General features: G+C 38.4%; 2 protein-coding genes across 10 annotated transcripts in view; one reads left to right on the top strand and one right to left on the bottom strand.

Moving 5' to 3' along the window:
* The window catches only part of LOC131242550 (putative transferase At1g60990, chloroplastic), a 33,529-nt gene extending 25,756 nt beyond the window's left edge, over positions 1-7,773 (top strand). For both annotated transcript variants that reach the window (XM_058241269.1, XM_058241270.1), the window contains exons 9-12: positions 3,701-3,866; positions 7,142-7,225; positions 7,313-7,440; positions 7,519-7,773. In XM_058241269.1, coding sequence (XP_058097252.1) covers positions 3,701-3,866; positions 7,142-7,225; positions 7,313-7,440; positions 7,519-7,701 — 561 coding nt within the window. In that variant the 3' untranslated portion in view covers positions 7,702-7,773. The remainder of the gene's footprint in view (positions 1-3,700; positions 3,867-7,141; positions 7,226-7,312; positions 7,441-7,518) is intronic.
* Positions 7,774-10,305: 2,532 nt separating this feature from the next.
* LOC131242549 (alternative NAD(P)H-ubiquinone oxidoreductase C1, chloroplastic/mitochondrial) lies at positions 10,306-18,100 on the bottom strand. Of its 8 annotated transcripts, none has more exons than XM_058241260.1 (11): positions 17,959-18,100; positions 16,685-16,954; positions 16,082-16,177; positions 15,764-15,839; positions 14,957-15,140; positions 14,590-14,683; positions 14,139-14,354; positions 12,630-13,034; positions 12,079-12,155; positions 10,670-10,773; positions 10,306-10,595 (listed from the first exon to the last, which is right to left on the bottom strand). In XM_058241260.1, the coding sequence occupies exons 2-11, from the start codon at positions 16,829-16,831 to the stop codon at positions 10,456-10,458; spliced, it is 1,539 nt and encodes a 512-aa protein (XP_058097243.1). In that variant the 5' UTR covers positions 16,832-16,954; positions 17,959-18,100; the 3' UTR covers positions 10,306-10,455. The 8 variants fall into 8 exon arrangements, with proteins under 8 accessions (XP_058097243.1, XP_058097245.1, XP_058097244.1 ...); XM_058241262.1 differs by having other exon boundaries at positions 15,773-15,839; XM_058241261.1 differs by lacking the exon at positions 17,959-18,100 and adding an exon at positions 17,403-17,427.
* Positions 18,101-19,925: the final 1,825 nt, after the last annotated feature.

Raw genomic sequence — 19,925 nt, 5'->3', positions numbered from 1 at the left:
GGCGTGTTTGTTTTTCCAATTACAATGGTAAATGGCTGTAAATGGGTAATGATTATTTATCTTGTAAGTGTGTGGTGGCATCACATACATTTTTACTGCAATGATGATTTGACTTCATTGTTTATTTCACCCAGAAATCACTGTAAAAACTGATAGTTTGATAATGTGAAAATGTAATGATTATAATTTACCTTACCTACTTCCTTTACAAGTGTATTCGACTCTCGATTCATGAGTCATAATTCCTGTTTGAAGAAGCACCTGGAAATGATCACGATGTCTCATTTACTTTGCATTTCATAGTAAATTCAAAAACCAAACAGGCCCTAAGTGTGCATTTTTGTTTCTATGTTTACTTGAGAACACTCTCAGCGTCCACCTAGTAGCTACACGCTAGCCAGTGTCCTTTAAATCCACTATTACATTTACTTTTCTGTGTGTTAAACAATCAGAGAAAGCCTCTTTGTCCACGGCTTGGATCTTAAGTCACATGTGAATCATGTGTATCAGAGTTCAGGAGCAAACAAATCATTACCTTGGATGAATTGATCTTTCACTGTCCAGGATTCTCATCCAAAATTGTCAGAGCAAGAGCTGCTACCTGCCAAAGCATCCTTTTCACAGCTCGTATCATTATGTCTTAAGTCTTGACATGATATTTTCATGCAGTGCCTGGAAGTCTTGAATTCATTGTTTTTGAAAGAAAATTTACCACCATGCATATACAAAATTGGATAAATTGACCTAGCAGACACCCATTACTAACACAAATAGTGGGCAGCTTCACAGAAAGGTCCTCAGTGGTTGCAATTCGATATCTTGATGTCCCAAGTCAATGGCCTAAAAATAACGGTGCAATTTATTTATTTTTTACCAAAAAAAATATGAAAAAATATGGATTAAATCCAGAATATTCTAAGCATTCCAAATATGCATTCATTTATAAATTGGAACATACTTTATGGTGGTGTACCAGTCCACTCTTTGGTGAGAAGTTGTATCAGACTGTCTGATGAATTTATGAACCAGATAACTTGAATTTGACTACAAAATTCATCTATTTAATTTTATAAATATCTACTATCAATGATAGATATATTAGAATGAATGTAATATGAAAATATCTTACATTTAGGTGTTTGCAATTATTTTTGAGGGCCAAAATTCTTGCGTAAATAGTGGCACCCCAAATATGTAAAATACACATTAACATGTTCTACTATGATTAACACATCATATGGCATCATTAAATCAGAAAAAGAATCATTACAAAATGATTTTTCGAATTTTCAAAAAAAGGGCCGAAATAAATGCGTAAATAGAAAAAAATATTAAAAAAAATATAAAATGGCACCCCAAATCTGTAAAATGCACATAAACATGTTCTACTATGATTAACACATCATATGACATCATTAAAACAGCAAAAGAATCATTAAAAATGATTTTTTGAATGCCAAAATAAATGCGTAAATAGAAAAAAATATTAAAAAATATAAAATGGCACCCCAAATCTGTAAAATGCACATTAACATGTTCTACTATGATTAACACATCATATGATGTCATTAAAACACCAAAACAATCATTCAAAAAGTATTTTCGATTTTTCAAAAAAAGCGCCAAAATAAATGCGTAAATAGAAAAAAATATAAAAATATATAAATTGGCACCCCAAATCTGTAAAATGCACATTAACATGTTCTACTATGATTAACACATCATATGATGTCATTAAAACAGCAAAAGAATCATTAAAAATTGATTTTTCGAATTTTAAAAAAATATAACATGGCACCCCAAATCTGTAAAATGCACATTAACATGTTCTACTATGATTAACACATCATATGACATCATTAAAACAGCAAAAGAATCATTAAAAAATGATTTTTCGAATTTTCAGAAAAAGGGCCAAAATAAATACGTAAATAGAAAAAATATTAAAAAAATATAAAATGGTACCCCAAATATGTAAAATGCACATTAACATGTTCTACTATGATTAACACATCAAATGCCATGATTAAAACAGCAAAACAACCATTAAAAATTGATTTTTCGAATTTTAAAAAAGGGGCCAAAATTCATGCGTAAATAGAAAAAATATTAAAAAATTATTAAATGGCACCCCAAATCTGTAAAATGTACATTAACATGTTCTACTATGATTAACACATCATATGACATGATTAAAACAGCAAAACATATTAAAAAAGTATAAATACCTATTTTTGACGAATTTCTGAAAAATGGCCCACCGAGCTTTGATTCAAAAAAATTTGTGATATAATGTGTTTTTATCTCAAATACCTAGCTAAGGTGGGTCGAAATTAGTAGTAGAAGGAGTGAAAAACAGTTTGGAAGCAAAAGGTTTCAAAAAAAGAAAATTCACCACCATGCATATACAAAATCGGATAAATTGACCTAGCAGACACCCATTACTAACACAAATAGTGGGCAGCTTCACAGAAAGGTCCTCAGTGGTTGCAATTCGATATCTTGATGTCCCAAGTCAATGGCCTAAAAATATGCCCGGGGCATTCTGACATGGGAAGGCATTGGGTGTACAATACTGGCTAACCTATATTATTCTTAAAGCTTAGTTGTACAAAATATTTGGTCCAAGAAAAAAAATTGTGATATCCCCTATATTTCAACCACCCCATAATATTTATCTCATCATCTGGCTTACTAGATCCCAAAGTCTCAATCAGTCTTTTAAGATACAGTATACTTCAACTGACCTTTTGTTCAGTCTTCCAATGTTCAGAACAATGAAAGATTTTATTTCTGGGATCCAAGTAAAATATGCTTCCTCTGCTAACACCTCTTCCTATCAGTGACTGGTTGGTGCTGAGGTTATATGCACTTTTTTTCTTTTTCTTTTTTTTTTGGGTGGTGGTGCTCATAGCTACAAATTGGTCTCTATTAATATTTGGTTAGGATTAGTCATAGCTACTCATTGACTACTTTTATGGGGGCAAATGCTTACAAATAGCTACTCACTGGCCCTAATTATAGGGGCATGTTTCTCTATCTGCTGATTATGAGGATGTCTCCTTTAGAAAGAGCTCCACCTTTTGTCATCTAATAAGAGCCTTCATATTGCTTTAGGATTATAATTTGAAACAAAGATTAGCAATCAGTGTAGAGAACTAAAGCTCAGGAATTTCCTTCCTATAAATGCATCGGTCTATGGTCTTCAACAAAATGCATGTTATGAGATCACCTGTAAAGTCATAGATGAGCTTGGGTGTTATATTCAACAATATGAATGAGGCTCTGGTTCAAACCTACTGTAGATGAGGTCTCTGCAACACTATCTTGCTCTGCAACACTATCTTGTTTCGGATAACTATCCAAGACACTTTTTTCAAGCACAAGGGAATGAAGTTCAAGTCATGTAAATTTTTGTTCTGCTGAGGCACTCAATCTTGTATACTTTCTAAAGGTCATGATTAGAGTGATAGAGATGGTTTAGTGATTCTTCGTACAAAACATATGTTGTGTCTTTTGTGACGAAGTAAAGTCACACATTTACGCTGACACAAGTACATTTTGATAACCATCTTTTGTAAGTAATGTGTTAAAGTAATGGTGGTTGAAAATGATGGTATTAGTAGAAAAGAAGACATTGATTTAGTTTCGGTTATATACTCTTCTTGTAGAAGAATCACTTTCCTTCATCCATGTGCAGGTGGATGGGATGCCGATAACCGTAGGTGTTGGCAGTCTTCTCTCTGAAGAAGGTTTTTCATTATTGCTGTCACCAGCAGCAGCAGGATCAGTCTGGAAAACTCTTCAAAGACTTGGTGCTATCCCAATGGGGACTGATGGGTGGGAAAGATTAAGAGTTCTTCAAGGTCCTCATCTCTTAAACAATAATATACTGGAAACCTGGTATTTTGGCTTAGAAATCATGATATATTGTGAAAATCAACTAATTGAAAATTAATTGTGCACATTCATATGCACGTCATTCCTTGTTGGTGGATCTGATACCTCTCCCATATTTAATTATCTTTTTTGTCGTATCTTATAACATGTCTTGCCTTCATAAACAAATTTCATTGATTTCTCTTATTTGGCAGCATAAACAGTGATTCAAATATCTGATATGCGTGAGTTCATAACATTATAGCATGTTTCTCATATATTACATGTGCAAAGGAACCAGTCATGGGCTGATAGCTGAAGTTTCAGCAGATTTTAAAAGTGTCTATCTAGAAAGATCAAATGCTGTTTTGGGAAGCTTCAGCCACTTCGGGAGCTTGATCCATGAGAGATGTACCATATGGCCTCATAGCTGAAGTTTCAGCAGATTTTGAAAGTGTCTATCTAGAAAGATCAAATGCTGTTTTGGGAAGCTTTCAGCTACTTCAGGAGCTTGATGTATGAGAGATGTACCATAATAAGAGTAAAAACTAAAAATATCACCATTTGTGGACTGATATCATGTCATATCAACCTCCATAATGGAGATTTTTGTGCAATATAGTTGACTTGCATGTGAGCATCAACCATTCATGTCAAGCATCACCTATTTTCCCGATGAGATGATTGACAAGTGCAATGAAGAATCTGGTGTGGTCATATTGACATGATTAAATTTGATATTTCATTGGTGGATGTGTCCAAGTCATGGTGTCTTTTGGATTTGATGTAATCTTTTACGTTGTTTGAGAACTAAAGAAATCTTAGAAAGTGCCAGCTAGGGCTAGGATGGTGCTAGAGCATGTACATTTTGGAAGGAGAAATTTCTAAGTTACTAAATTTTTAAATGAAAGATCAGAGTGCTTCCTTTGGTCACCCGAAATAGAATACCCTCGAGCAGCATAATCTACAGTGGAATTTTATTTATTTTTTTATTATTATTATTTTATTTTATTTTTGTAAGGTAATGATTTAATCAATTAAAAACAAGCACTAAAGCTCCATGTACAAAAAGTATTACATCCCTGCTAACAACGATCCATCATTTGGATCAAAATCTTTTGTTCAAGAAATCCACCGTATTACATTCATTTTGGCCATCTTATATACATTCACGTCTGCCTTCCAAATAAACATATGCACGCAATCACGGGCCAATCATTTCTCCCATATAACCTCCATCATTAAACTTCGCCAAGTTACCTCCTTTTTTTTTGTTCTGCCACCAAGCCCAAGCTGGTAACAGGTCAGCAATCAATCCCAGCATCACCCATACTGTACAAAAGAAAGCAATAAATCTATCCCACACCTTTCAAGCCAACAGACAGTGATTAAATAGGTGACCCACCGTTTCCGCCTACCTCATGACATGACACAACAATTAGAAATAATCATGATCTTTTCTTAAGATTATCGATGATCGGAATCCTATTCCTTCCTACCAACCATATAAACGCCGCACTTTAGGAGGAGCGCCGAATGACCAAAGGATAACCTCACTCTTACCTTCACTTGGGAGTTGAGTCACATAGCAACCCATAAGGGAGCATTCCATAAACTGCCCTAACGCCTGAAACCCTATGGCTCAGTGGTAGACTCACAAGAGTTTCAACACGAGGTCATGGGTTGAAACACCAGTCGTGGTGTGAGTGCGTGGGTGTGTGTGGGGTGTGTGAGTGCGTGTGATAAAATGAAAATAAATAAATAAACCTTTTCCATGACCACTACATTGAGTCCTCACTCAGCTGCTACCTAAGACATTCCAATAACTGAGCGTACTCCTCCGCTTCCTTATCTGATAGGTTTCTTCTACACGGTGGAGCCCAAACCACTGAACCGCCTGCTAAGGAAATGCATTTGGCAATGGTTACCTCAAATCTTAGGCTACCCTAGCTAGAGATGGAAAAGCTATTGCAAGTGGACATTCCCCTATCCATAAATCCTGCTACAATTGAATTCTTTTGCCATCACCCCCATGTGAATCGGACTCCAGCCTTGAATTTTTTCATTACTGATGCGATTCCCTTCCATAACCTGGACACCCTATAGAGCAACGATGATTTTACCCACCATCCTGTAGGCCATATTTGCTTGTTACCACTTTCCCCCACATACTTCCTTCTTCCCTCCCCGAACTGGATATTTGTTAGTCGTAACTTATTAGTAAGTGAATGGCAAAATGCTTAGGAGGATTTAGGAAAGACGCAGGCCTGATCCAGGACAACTGGACATTGGATAGTCTCACATGACCAGGATGGTTTGTGGTGAATAGAGCCCTAAAATGATGCATGGATCTGTAGCATGCAAATCTGGGAAAACTTATAGCATTTCATGTATAATAATGAGTTTAGTGCAATGTACCGGGAAAACAATGGCATGATAGATGACACATTGACCTTAGAAGAGACCAACTACCATAAAAGCTTATAATAAAACTTACTCCTCTAATTTAGGCATTAGGAACAGTAAAGAAACTTACATCTGTTCTTGTTTATGTTCAATCATTCATAAAATGGTCCACTCACTGAGGATAAGGACAATGGAACAGCAAAAATTCCATTAGCCAACCAAATGGAAGAATTTTCTCCCTTGCATAGATGCTGTCAAGATTGGTAAAACACTTCCATTGGTCACTAATGAACTGGTTGTTATGGAAAATGCTGCATTTATGTAAAGCATTCTTTTCCATCCGAGGCAGTGTTTCTGTGTGCTTCATTAATTTTCTTTAACTAGTTGATCTCTTATGGTTGCCCATGTGGCAATGTGGATTGAGGATGCCTGAAAATTTCCCAGATTGAAAGTTCATAACCCCTTTGATATCTTTAAGCCTTTTCTCTGTTTATTATGTATCGTTGCTGTAAGTTTTTTCTTAACTGTCTATTTCTGGATCTTTTTTCTTGACTGTCTATTTGATCACTAAAAAGGTTGAGATCTTCCAATCAGGGAGACTCTGGGCATCCCCCATCCATGGCAGGGCCTATTATATCTATGGTCTGGATTGCTGAACATGGATGTACCAAATTGGGAGCCTCAGCAAAACTGGGCCTCAAGCCACTATAATTCCTCATTGCTGTCTACCCATCTATGAAATTACAAACTCATCTCTCCTGTTGAAGCCCAGTCCATTGATTGCACATTCTGTACCGGACTAATGGATGAAAGAGGATTCAGAATGAATTCATCTGACACTGATTAATTTGTACAGGGAGACCTGCCCCAGGCAAGGAGCTTACTAATGAATTCAATGTCCTTGAGGCAGGTCTTTGGAGGGCCATCTCTCAAAACAAAGGTATCCTTTTCCTTTCTATGATAGTGGTTGCATATGATCCCAGCAACTGATCCGGTTACTGATCAAGCTGAATCAGCACATTTTCAGGATGTTATAAAGGCCAAGAGACCATTTCTAGACTCATCACCTATGATGGTATTAAGCAGAACTTGTGGGGAATTCATCTATCAGCCCCAGCAGAACCAGGCAGCCCAATTACAGTCGGCAACAAAAAGGTACCCATTTCATCTTCCATATAAGTCTCAAGGTTTTGTAGTTCAGAGAGTGGAATGCTGATTGGAATTTCTAAACAGGTCGGGAAGCTCACGAGCTATGCAATTGGGAGAAGAGATAATGAACACATTGGGCTAGGCTATATCAAGAAGAAAACCTGCTCTGTTGGAGATGTGGTAAATATTGGGGATGTTGTAGGGAAAATTGTCAATGTACCATTTCTTTTAGACATGGGTCCAGAATCCTTGGGCGCTAGTCGTTGAGCGGTTATCGTTGGTATGCAAATATAGATTTTCTTTATATGCAATGAAATAATTTATTAAAGGCTATAACGATGGTGATGATGAAGAATGATGCTGTGGTTGTAATAGCCAATTCCCTGTTTGGGTCTGCTATTTTCAAATGCGGGTCTATATTATGAGCTATGGAAGGGGCAACTGAATTGAAGAAATGTTGCAGTAGGTGAATTTGGGTTAAAAGCATGAGAAATGGTTGAAAATGAGAGTTGGTACATTGCATGTTGAAAGTTTCTGAGTGGGGTGTTCTAAATTGGACACCGACCCTTGTGTTTTGTTTCAGATGTTTCCTCGAGGGTGGGAGAGATTTAGCTGGATTTAACTGAGTTTGTTTTTGTAATTAATGCCAGATCTTTGCCATGTCATGTGATATATAAAGAGGAGACTAGGGCTACAAGGTTAACAGTGCCACTCAGTTTATCATTTAATACCAATGGGGCCTATGGTTCAATGTCTGCCGTGATTGGAAGATCCGAGCTGCACATTATTTGGCCCTTTTCTTAAGGATCCCTATTTGAGTTTTCATCTTGGTTGAATTTGAACTGCTGCTGTACTTTCACTGAACCTGACTGATTGGTCACCACTTGTTGAAGGGTTAGGATTCTCCCAATTTGGGACGCATGCCCATCAACTTGCGCCCATAACACCCATTTCTGCAAGCTGAAAAATCAAAATGGCACTGCACAAGTTTCAGACCACGCATTGTCAAATGCCTCATATTCCAAATTTCATTTATTTTTCTTTTTCCTTTGTTAGCAGGTAAGCTGACAAGTTAACAAATCTACAATAAGTTGAGATGAGTTTGTTCTCCAATCTTGGCTCATGGCTCTCAGATTCGTGCGCTTCTTTTCAGTTTTAGAGTATGCGGTTTTGCAAAACTGAAAGAACATTTTTGTTATTATTGGATGCAGTACCAACTGCTGAGCAGTGAGAGAAATGGTTGGTTTGAAAAATAAGGTTGATGGATATACCCTCCGGAATTTGCTTGGTACAACATGTGGGGCGTTGCATACATATCGTGTATTTATGTAGAGATAAACTTTGATACTGGTAACTTAAAAAGGTATCAAAATTGTAGGTCCCAGTCTAGATGGCTTGTAAATAAAAATAAAATTAAAAAATTACACTAATCTGATTTCCTTTACTGGTTTATCCCTGGACATTAAGGGCCCGCTTTTATACCACCAAATAAGTTACTTTTCTACTTACAGCAGTAGATGAGTAACTTACTTGAGATAAGTAAGTTTGGTTTAAGATCACTTATAATAACTTTTTTACTTAAAGTTACTTGATCACTTCATCTTAATGAGTAGAAACCAAGATAAGCTACTTAAGACATTTGCTTCTCTAAAGTAACTTCTGATGCATTTAGATACCACCAAATAAGTTACTTTTTCTGCTGTAAACAGTAGATAAGTAACTTATTTGAGATGAGTCAGTTTGGTTTAAGATCAATTACAAGTAACTTTTTTACTTAAAGTTAATCACTTCATATTAATAAGTAGAAACCAAGATAAGCTAACAAGCGTGGACAACATTTGCTTCTTCTCTTTCCCTCCCTTCATCTGCTCGTGTAGTAGTATCTGAGCCACCAATCACATGAAACGAATCAAATATTAGCTTGATTCAGAACTTCAGTGGGTCACAAGACGAGCAATAGTGGGGAGTGAGATTCGTAAGATTGTCCTGTATCCAACTTGTTAATCAAGTTCCTCCCACCGGAATTAAGGGACACCAAATATTTTGATGATTGAAAACTCACAAGTTGGCCACATTTCTCAATTTTAACAGGCTTTCCCATGATTTACATAATTATTTCTCATTGTACGGCCTTGAGTTTTATTAAGCTGAATTCTTTGTTTGCACACTGGATATGAGGGGAGAAGCTTGATACACGTAGTCAAATTCACTCAACTACCTTGATTAGCCCCACAAACCTAGAGTGGCCTAACCAGACAACCGTGACAGACCCAACTTAGAAGCCTATCCTGGCTTGTACTTTTGTTGCTGCCAAACAGACCCCTACAACAGGCGAATTGATGGATCACTTGTTCATGCACTACTCTTTTGCTACGTTCTATTGAGAGATTCTTTAATTTTTGTTTTTTGTTTTGTTTTTGTTTTTCTTTCAGTTCTGCCATCTCGGTTTGGCCCATTCTTCTTACTGCTGTTGGTCTTAAAGAGAGAGGGCTGTTTATGGGAGCTTGTTTGATCTTTTTGAGCCCTTCCATCTACAATTGGCCCATTCTTCTTTCGCGTGGCAGGGAACGGCATCATCTTAAAGAGAGAACTTCGACATGAGATTATGGCCCTTCACTAGTTTGTGGCCAATTTGGGCTAAATGCAAATGATAAACATGCTTCCGTGGTTGCCATCATAGCCCTGACAGGCGTTCAGGAAAGCCCAATTAGATATGATGGCATGGGCCCCAATTCTTAAGCCGTTGGCTGCTCTTTTGAATCTTTTGATTCATAATCCACTACTTAATTGGATCCTGCAGGGTTTTGATTCCCCTCATCTTTGCACTTTCTTTCTATTTACTGTGGGATGGAAGATGGGTGACCCACTCGATTGCTGATGAATTCAACCTCTTGCACTCACTAGCTTAGTAACATCTTTTCCATCGGTATCAAGATTTTATTTACAACAAAAAAAGGAAACGGAAGAGAATACATGGTAAATCAATTAACAGATACCGCCCAAGAAGTCATTATGATAGATTTAAGAGCCTGAGAGAACTTTGGTTATAGTGCTCTGCAGTGAAGCAATGGAATCTATAGCAGACTTTGTGAACCAACTGATCCCAACCTTTACCCGATGTTCATCGGTTGGTAATCTCAACAAGTATGCCAACTTCCTGGCTGCAACAGAAAACCACCAAAGACAGTTAGACTATAGGATTGCAACATAAAATGCAGAGTCCCAAGTTGCATACCAGTATGGCCAATGGGACCATCCAATGTTAGGCCCTCAACGAAACTTGGAGAAATCGCTGCGTCATTCTTCCCGAGAATCATCATCTCACCCAGATTCTGGAACCTGGAAATCAAACCGGGTCATATCTCATTTCTGTTATCTTACGTGCAGTCAATTGAAATAGCATTCAGCTTATTGCTATGACATATTAAGGACAATAAATTCAAGTTGTGATAACACCAATTAGAACAGAATCAGTTGTTGAAATCAAGTCTATTTTACATGGACAGTATGATCAGATTCAGATACCATTATCAGACGTGTATAATGTCGCTACATGAATACAATATTTTCAGATACCTGAACAGATGACTATCTCTGATGGCCACATAATGTGAACATACAAACGCATGTTGTCCATTATTGTGGGAAAATAAGGTCCCCCCATGCTCACAATTGTGTTAGAATTCAAGTAACGGCAGTTTCCATTTTCTACCACTAATATGGCAGTGTGGGCCCAAAATTCTTCATATCTATCAGAGGGGCAGCAGTTCCTTGCACCAGTTCATCTTTCAATCCAAGTTTCATGGAATGCCAGCCAAATCTACCTATATCTTGTGTTCTCACATTGAAGCCCAGGCCACACCCATGAAAAAACCTAAAGCTTACATCTCAATGCTAATCCACATGCAACCCAGACCCAGACCCAGATCAAGTCTTAAATGTCTCCAGGGAATTCTTGTTTTTCTTGTGCTGATATCAGAAACTTGAGAGAGGTGGATCCCCTGTATATCACCTGCATCTCTTCTCAACTGCTAGCTTACAGGCTGGCAGTGGGTTGGGTTCATCTGTTAGCCAACCAACCTGGCCCACTTCAGAGCCAGGCAAGGTTTAATTTATCAGGTTTCAGGTTGGGCTTGGCCCAGAAAACATGCCCCATTAGCTCAGGTTGACCCTGGCATGACCCAACTGGCCAATATATTATATCTCTACTTAAAGCAAATAAGAATGGCACAAAAAGTGCATACTCGATTAGAAGTAGAGATGTGATGATAGTCACAACTTACAAGAACAGATTATAAGGCCTGCTTGTGGGGCCCACTGTCGTGTATATGCCAGCCAATCCATTCATCAGGGGTGCCCATCAGGATGAAGGAACAACAGAATCAAGCCATTCCAAAACTCAAATGCGCTACACCAACTGAATTTAGTTGTTCTAGATATGAATTTCACTGTTCCCTCGGGTATTGCTCACATGAGTATCTGATCAGCCTGATTTTTGCACTGCAGAGTAAACTTGAGGCAGTGCACCAGATGGATGGATGGAATGGATCTCTTGCACATATGCATGCCCCACAGAGGTCTACACTATATGCATGTATTTATGGAGATATTAGTAGATTTTGTCAATGTCATCAAACTCCTGACCTGAATGGCAGTAGAGGCCGGTCATTAATTGCTGCCCAGAGATTCCAGCCCGTGAAATCTGCTTGCTGAAAAGCAACCTAAGAAGGTTCGAGAAGAAGGTCAAACTAGAAATAAAGAAGAGCCTCCCATATGTATATATGCATATACATGTGTGTATTAAAAATAGGTCCAACCAGTTGGAACACAAACTACACTCCACCCACCGGATAACTTCCAACCTTTCATGTGTGTGAGACATCCAATCTGTCCGATAAGTTGATCCCACCAAATCAGCAACATCCCCTTGTATTTTGTTATTTATCAATGGCTACAAATTGTTTTCTCTCGCATGGCCCACCTGATGAGTAGACAAGGCTGATTTTTGCAATCAGTAATTCCAATGGCAAGGCCGACATACTAGAAGGGTTCGATGTAGCATTCACTTAAATGGTTGGAAGTTATCTGCTGGGTGGACCATAACTTGTTGTGTAAAAAGTTGGACTTGAGACCTCATTAGAAAATATAGATAAATTGCTTAATTTGAGTGCTGCATTGTGATACATTAGTTATACCTGTGCAGTAGCTGGAAGAAGCCTGCCAGAGGAGTCCCTTAAGGCAGCAGAGTCACCAATGGCAAATATCCGTGGATGGCCCTTGACTCGGAGCATTTCATCAGTCTCTGCTTGCCCCCTGGAATTTACAGGAAATAAATAACCATAATTCCCATGTTCCAATGAAGGAACTAGAGGCTTAGAACCAACAGTCCATAGAACTAAATCTGCTTCCAGAATCCGACTCTCCAGACCCTTTTCAACAGGTTTAAGTTCCAGAATATATTTCTCATGATCCTGTTCTCCGACGGTTGCCTCTTCTTTTCCGGTTTCTGTCAACTTGTCTGAATTTTCAGCCTCACAAACCCTTCTGATGCAGCTCACAAAATAGCCCAAGAAAAGCTGAACACCTCTGGAGGACAGAACCTGATAGAAAATCAATGAGATAATTTCTAACTTTTAGCAGTCAGAATATGCGCATGAGAAATTACATCGCTTGCTAGTAGCTTAGTGAAGTTAAGTGATAGAGAAAATAGTTATATTTAGAAGGAATACCGAACCAGCTTTACAGTAGATCTCCAGAACAATGCACCGTATGCTCCTGTAATATAAATCAGAGCTAGTGCAAGAAAACTTGTAATTTTGTAAGTTTGACAGATTACAGCAGAAGTTAAGAGACCAGCCACTTGTTTTTGGTCCCCTCTCAAATCTACTTTGAGGAATTTGTCTTGTTCTACTAATGATGAGGCAAAAAACAGATAAGGTGCAAGTGAAATTTGATGTTTTCTATCCAAAAGTTTTCACAACTCACAACAATGTGGAAAACAATCTGATTCTCTTTGTGATTGCAAGTTTGGATATAATTCTACAAATTTATGGAGGACTATCATTGGACGGTAGCATTTTGATCAAGATTTCACATTTGGTTTTCTATTTAGCTTCAGATGAATTCATGTCTGTTCACCAAGTATTTTCGGATGCTAGTGAAATCTAGATTGGTGTACTATTGAAAGTTTTCCATGGATATTTAAAATTTTAAACCTTGTGTGTTGATAAGAGATCTCTATTGCAAATTCATTTTCTAAAATGGGTCGATGATTTGATCAATTTTCATTTTCTCTAAGTAGGTGAGCATGAAGTTTTCATCTGCAATGAACTAGAAGTTTGAGAGGATCCCTTTTTGTTTGGTATTGCAGGTCAGTGTGAGGAACTGATAACTTGTAGCTCCCACCACCACGAATGGAGCTCAGTTCCCAACTTCCCATGCACTTTGTATGATTAACATTGACAGCACAGAAGAATGTAAGCATTCTGTTCCCATACATTTAATGGGAAAAATCTGATTAGGAATGTAGCTATTTTCCCATAGAAGAATCATAGGCAGAGTAATATGAAATTATGAAGTGAATTTTTCACAAGAGCAACACCTTGATAGAAAACAGGACAGATCACAGAGTTCACAGATGAAATGATTAACCATATCAGCACATGTACTTCACATTCCAGGATGCATCAAACAGGAATCCTTACTTTTAATGCAGCTTCTCTATTCCCAGGTGGAGCAGTAGGACATATAGTGGTTTCAACATTGATTGCTTGAACTACTCCTTTATCCTGCAATCTCTCTGATATTGTAGCAGCTAACTCAACTCCCGAGTAACCACAGCCAACAACTGCCACACGTATAGGAGATGATTCCTTACCAAACTTCCCTCTTTCCAACATTCTTAGCTTCTTATCGACCTTCTGCATAATGAGAGTTATTGAACATACAAGATACATCAATTAAAACCAGTATGTACATGGCGTAGCCATTTCTATTCAAAGATTTCATAGAACAAATATAGATGATAGACCTGTATCATCAAACTTCAAACTAAACAGAAAATATTAAGCATCTGGCAAAGACGTGGTGAAACACTGTCATTTCATTTTTGAGAATCATAAACAACTCTCATTCTGGAAAAAAAAAAAATCTTACACGTGCATCCTCCAGCGTTGAGAAAGCTAATGCAAACTCTGCAGCACCAGGTACGACATCGAGTTTGGCTTCAGCTCCCAAAGCCAGAACCAACCTGGCTGCCCAGTGGAAAAGAATGTATCATCAGCCTGGCCACATAAGGAACCCAGGGCTACAGAGGACACCTTCACACACTCATGCTAGTATAGAAACCTAAAATCTTCTGAAATTTTTAGCAACTGTGATAAGATCTTATGATTCAGGACCATGAAAATATCTATAAAAGAGTGACCAACCAACGGATGCAGTAGTTCATCCATATCCAGGATATGAATTTTGTAATAGAAACAATTTCCTAGGAGTACTGATGATTGATAACAAATATTACCAGTCATATTCAATAACGACTCCACTTTCGAGATGGACCGTTCCACCACAACCTGATCTTGTTGGCCCATTCATTCCCAAATTGTCAGAAGGGTGCAACAGTTTAACTCTGTCTTGGAAAAATTGGATACTAGTGTTTGCCAATAAGTCGGAGAAGCGGGGTGCTATTTCCCATGCATCTACTTCTGCAATAGAATAGAATAAAGTATTAAAATTGATTAAACCTAATTGTTTTAATATATATATATATATATATATATATAGAGAGAGAGAGAGAGAGAGAGAGAGAGAGATGCTCACCTGCGCACACGTGTCTTGGGCACAAAATCTGAACGGTCTATGTGATGTGGCACCCTATGAAACCCCCAAGGACCAACTTTCGGCCTGATCAAAAACTCTAGGGGGCCATGGCAAACGGAAACAGTTTCCTCCTTTGTTTTGCCTCTATCTTTGCTATGGCCCACCCGAGTTTTGAATCAGGCCAAAAGTTGGTCCCAGGAGGTTTCAAGGGGCGCTGCATCACATGGACCATTCAGATTTTGTGCCCATGACATGTGTGCTACTCATATATATATATATATATATATATATATATATATATATATATATATATATATATATAGTTCAAATACAACCAACTTTTTTAAGCAATTCAGGACTGGGGCAAGCAAAACTGATTTTTTGAATAGGCCTGGCCAGTAAACCCAGCCCAACCAGCTCAAAATCCAGGCCCAGGGCCCGCCTATTGTCAGGCCTGGTTGAAGTGCATTGGCCTTGCAGGAGAAAAATGTTCAAGATGACTGCAAACCATGAATACCTCCCGAAAGAAGCTCATACAGCATCGGCTTAAAAACAAAGCGATCCGACTGATCTACAAGAAGAACCTGGACCCATCATTTAAAATCAGAACCTTTAGAGCCATAACAGAATCAAATGAATAAACGTTGAAATACAGCTAGAGAGGAATAAATTGCTCCGCATGCATAAATTCCAATTTACATATCAGAATTTCAGAAGTCCAGAAATTTTATTATAGAATAGATTTTCAAGGTGACACTAAGAACATTCAATCACCACATGGAGCCAATAAAATAGATCTCATACAGCCAAAGAACCTTGATTTCACCTGAGGTTTCTTGCCACTGGGCCACACGAGAGATTCGAGTCTTAGAGCGGTGTATAAACCTCCAAATCCACCACCCAATATGCACACCCGGGGCTTCTGTAAAACAAGACAGCATCAGTTCATTACAACCAAAGATTGCCTCATTTCTCCTTCCTAATCACTAATCAGCACTTCAGTAATACAGACAATTCAGGTTCATGAAGTCATCAGAACAGCCCAAAACGAAGAGATGTATATAAAAACCATGACGTTTATGTCTAAGATGTTTATTCTATTAATTTTCAAATAACAGCAAAAGGAATTTTGAGTCAATGGGAAAGGAAACACATACAAAGCTTTATACGGGACTCTAATTAAACAAATACAGACTTCATGGATCATTGAAGGAGTTCATTTCCGCTTTATATGTGACTCTAATTAAACAAATACAGACTTCATGGATCATTGAAAGATTTCATTTCCACTCAATAAATTATCGGTGCCAACTTAAAGAATCAAAGATATTGCTCCAATCTCAATATTTGAAACAAGACCTCGCCACAATACAATAATCATGCAATAATATTCCTCCTTATAATTGAGTCACAATGATAAAATGCATACGATGTGAGAAAGCCCTTTTTTTTGTCGGTATGATGCAAGGGAGCCTTTAAAAGCTTTGAACTCAAAAAGTACAACCAACCCGGTCATCTGGCCATGCATACAAAGACAGTGCTGTTTCAGTGTCAGATGTCTCTTTAATCCCTCCATTCCTCCCTGTCGCACTTGACGCAATGATGTGAATGCATCGTGGAGGAAGTCTCCTTAAAATAGATAAGTTGGCTGATCTTCTTGGTGACCAAGGAAGCAGCTTCTCCCAGTTGTTCAACCTTCCTGAAATTTTTTGGTGAATAAGGAGGTTAACATGGTCATAAGAAAGAAATCATATATTCACTTATCCAAATTCAATCCCGATTAGGAACCTAATGCAATCATCAGTTTCACTCTTTCTCATATCAAACACAAGCATAATGAAATTTTCAAAAGGTTAAGATTGAAAGTTCCTGTAATCATTGCCATCAGGTGAGAGAAATACTCATAATAAATATTAGATCAGTAGGCACATCAATTTATTGATTTTTTACATAATTCTATCATTATATAATGTTGGTTCCAAGACCATGCTCACCTATTCATTTCTTGAACTAATTCCACTTGTATATGGATGTTCTAGGCAGATTCTTTGGTAAAAGAAACCAAAAGATGGAGATTACGAAGATGCCAACGTCTAACCCAGAAGGTTCAAAGGAAAAGGTCATATCACTACTACAACAGAACCCACCTTATGCAGCGCAAATTGAAACTGGTGAACCATCCAAATACCAAGAATCTCTTCATGATCGATCAAAGCACAACCGAACAAGATTGCAGATGGAATCCACCACCGATTAAGCCACTTCAAGAGAAAGGTGGCAGATGGATGCGATCAAAACGAAAAATTAAAAGAACTCTTCTCCCCACCCCCATAGAATCCATATCAAAGCCGTATTCGTAAATAAACCCAATTGAAGCGTTGGTCAGGTAAAAAAAAAGAAAAACGACTGATTTGAAGACAATATCTGTCTTAAAATCGAGGTTATGAAAAAGTATTAGGACCCAAAACTCTTGGCAAGTTTAAAACAAAGCCAGCCCGTTGACATATTCAACCAAATCTCTGTTTGGTTTGGGTTAACTTACAAAAAATTCACAAACGGGCATGTTTGGATACGCTACCTAATCAAATCGCGATTTATATTCTAATCAAGAGGTTGGGAAACACCTTTCCTTAAGAATTCATCAAAGAAACGGCAATGCAATTTGAGAGAGAGAGAGAGAGAGAGAGAGAGAGGAGTGCTCACGTGCAACGGGCTTGAGGGTTGCAGAAGCCACCATTGCAAGAGGCGCCATTTCGAGTGATGATGGATAACTATCAGAAGCTCCAGCTCTCATCTGGGAACTCATTTTGGGGAGATTATATACGGAAGCGGACTGCGTGACACACACCACCGACCTCCGTGGTGTGTGTTGACGTCACCAAGTTTTGCGGGTGCCGCCATGATGTATCTGTTATATCCACACCGTTAATTTTTTAGATCATTTTAGAGCATCAACCCTCCAAGGCTCAAGTGGACCACACCACAGAAGGCAGTGGAGACTGATTTTCACCTTTGAAACCTTTCTAGGGCCCAGTGTGGTGTTTTTTTGCCATCCAACTTGTTGAAAAAGTCACACAAACTTCAGGAAAAAACAAAAATCAGATTAATCCAGAGCTTCTTTTAACCCCCAAAGAAGTTTTCAATGGTACAAGTTCAACCACCTGGCATAATGTGGTGTGGTCCACTCAAGACTTGAATCTATCTTATTTTAGGCCTCCAGCTCTAAAAAGATATCGCCAAATGAACAGACGGTTTGGATATAATCATACATCATTTTGGGGCCCACAGAACTTGGTAACGTCGACACACCACGCAATCCGCTTCCATTATATACGGTTGAGCCGGTAGATCCGGGACATGGTACATCCATCTCTCCGTTGTACACGTGTCAAGTTGATGTGTCAATCGAGACCGTCCATCTGGTAGTCCCTAATCCTCTCACAGTTCCAGATGGATCATGTTTTAAATAACTCACTGTTCAGATGAATCTATCGGTAGATATTCATCATTCCCGCGACACTAAATATTGCCTTCACTAGTTTTGTTCTCTGCCGTCACTTTGTTGGCCAATGATCAGACGGCTAAAATCATCAGATCTATGAATAGTTTGAAATAGTTTTTATCCATAGTAGAATGAACTAGATGGACGGTCGCGATCAGAAAGCATTCCTGCCAAGTTTACTGTGAAGAGATTACTCCACTGTAATCCGGTGCTACCTCTCTACCGTGTAACCTGCGTTTCTAGTTCGGACAACGAGACGCGCTCGGGTCGTGGCACTCGTTGCTCCACCGCCTCGGCACCATCTGGAAGCATGAGTGCTGTAAACGGGTCCAAGGCGGGTCGGATATTGCAACATCCTTGCTTGGATATTATTGGACTCGAACATGGATACAGATCTAGATCCAGATATTGTCCAAACAAGTTACAGATACTATCTAAAGAATTCAGATATAAATTGGATGGTTGTTCGTTGGGCATCTAAACAGAAAATCTTTTAAACATATTTCTAATTAATTTCAAAACGTTGAAAACTTACTGGGGGCCCACCATAATGTTAATTTGCCATCCAACCTGTTAATCACTTCACACAGACCTGGATGAAGGGAATACACAAATATCAGCTTAATCCAAAACTTATGTGATCCTCAAGAAGTTCTCAATGGTAGATGTTCAACCACGACTACATTTTGTGGATTGGTCCACTTGAGCTTTGAATCTGCCTCATCTTTTGGCCCATTTCCTAAAATGATCTTGCAAAACAGATGGACGGTGTGGATATAATACATACATCATGGAGGCCCCCACAGAACTTGGTGACGCCAACACACCATTCATTAGGCTTCCAATTTGGGCACCTATCTACAGTGGACCCCGCAATTTGTACCGTTTATTATGAATCACATGTATGCACCATGTATAGTTTCAGAAGACGTGCGTATTAAGTACCATCCCGCTCTGCTGGAGGATCTATCTTTCCAATAGATAGATATGCGCACCACTATCTGAGTTGCAACAGCCTGTAAGGGGTGTGTAAAAGCAAACAGGTACATCTCGGGACCAACTCAATTTGTGATCGGTGCTGGATCTCAGTTGTCCATGTTCGATGTTTTGAATTCGATCAAGATGTGGGTCTTGCTGTGAATGGGCCACTGGAGAAAAATGTTGCCCA

This window comes from Magnolia sinica, chromosome 4, assembly GCF_029962835.1.
Source record: "Magnolia sinica isolate HGM2019 chromosome 4, MsV1, whole genome shotgun sequence".
NCBI classification, from domain to species: Eukaryota; Viridiplantae; Streptophyta; class Magnoliopsida; order Magnoliales; family Magnoliaceae; genus Magnolia; species Magnolia sinica.
The sequence above is the reverse complement of the archived record's forward strand: the minus strand, read 5'-3'. Positions and strand labels throughout refer to the sequence as shown.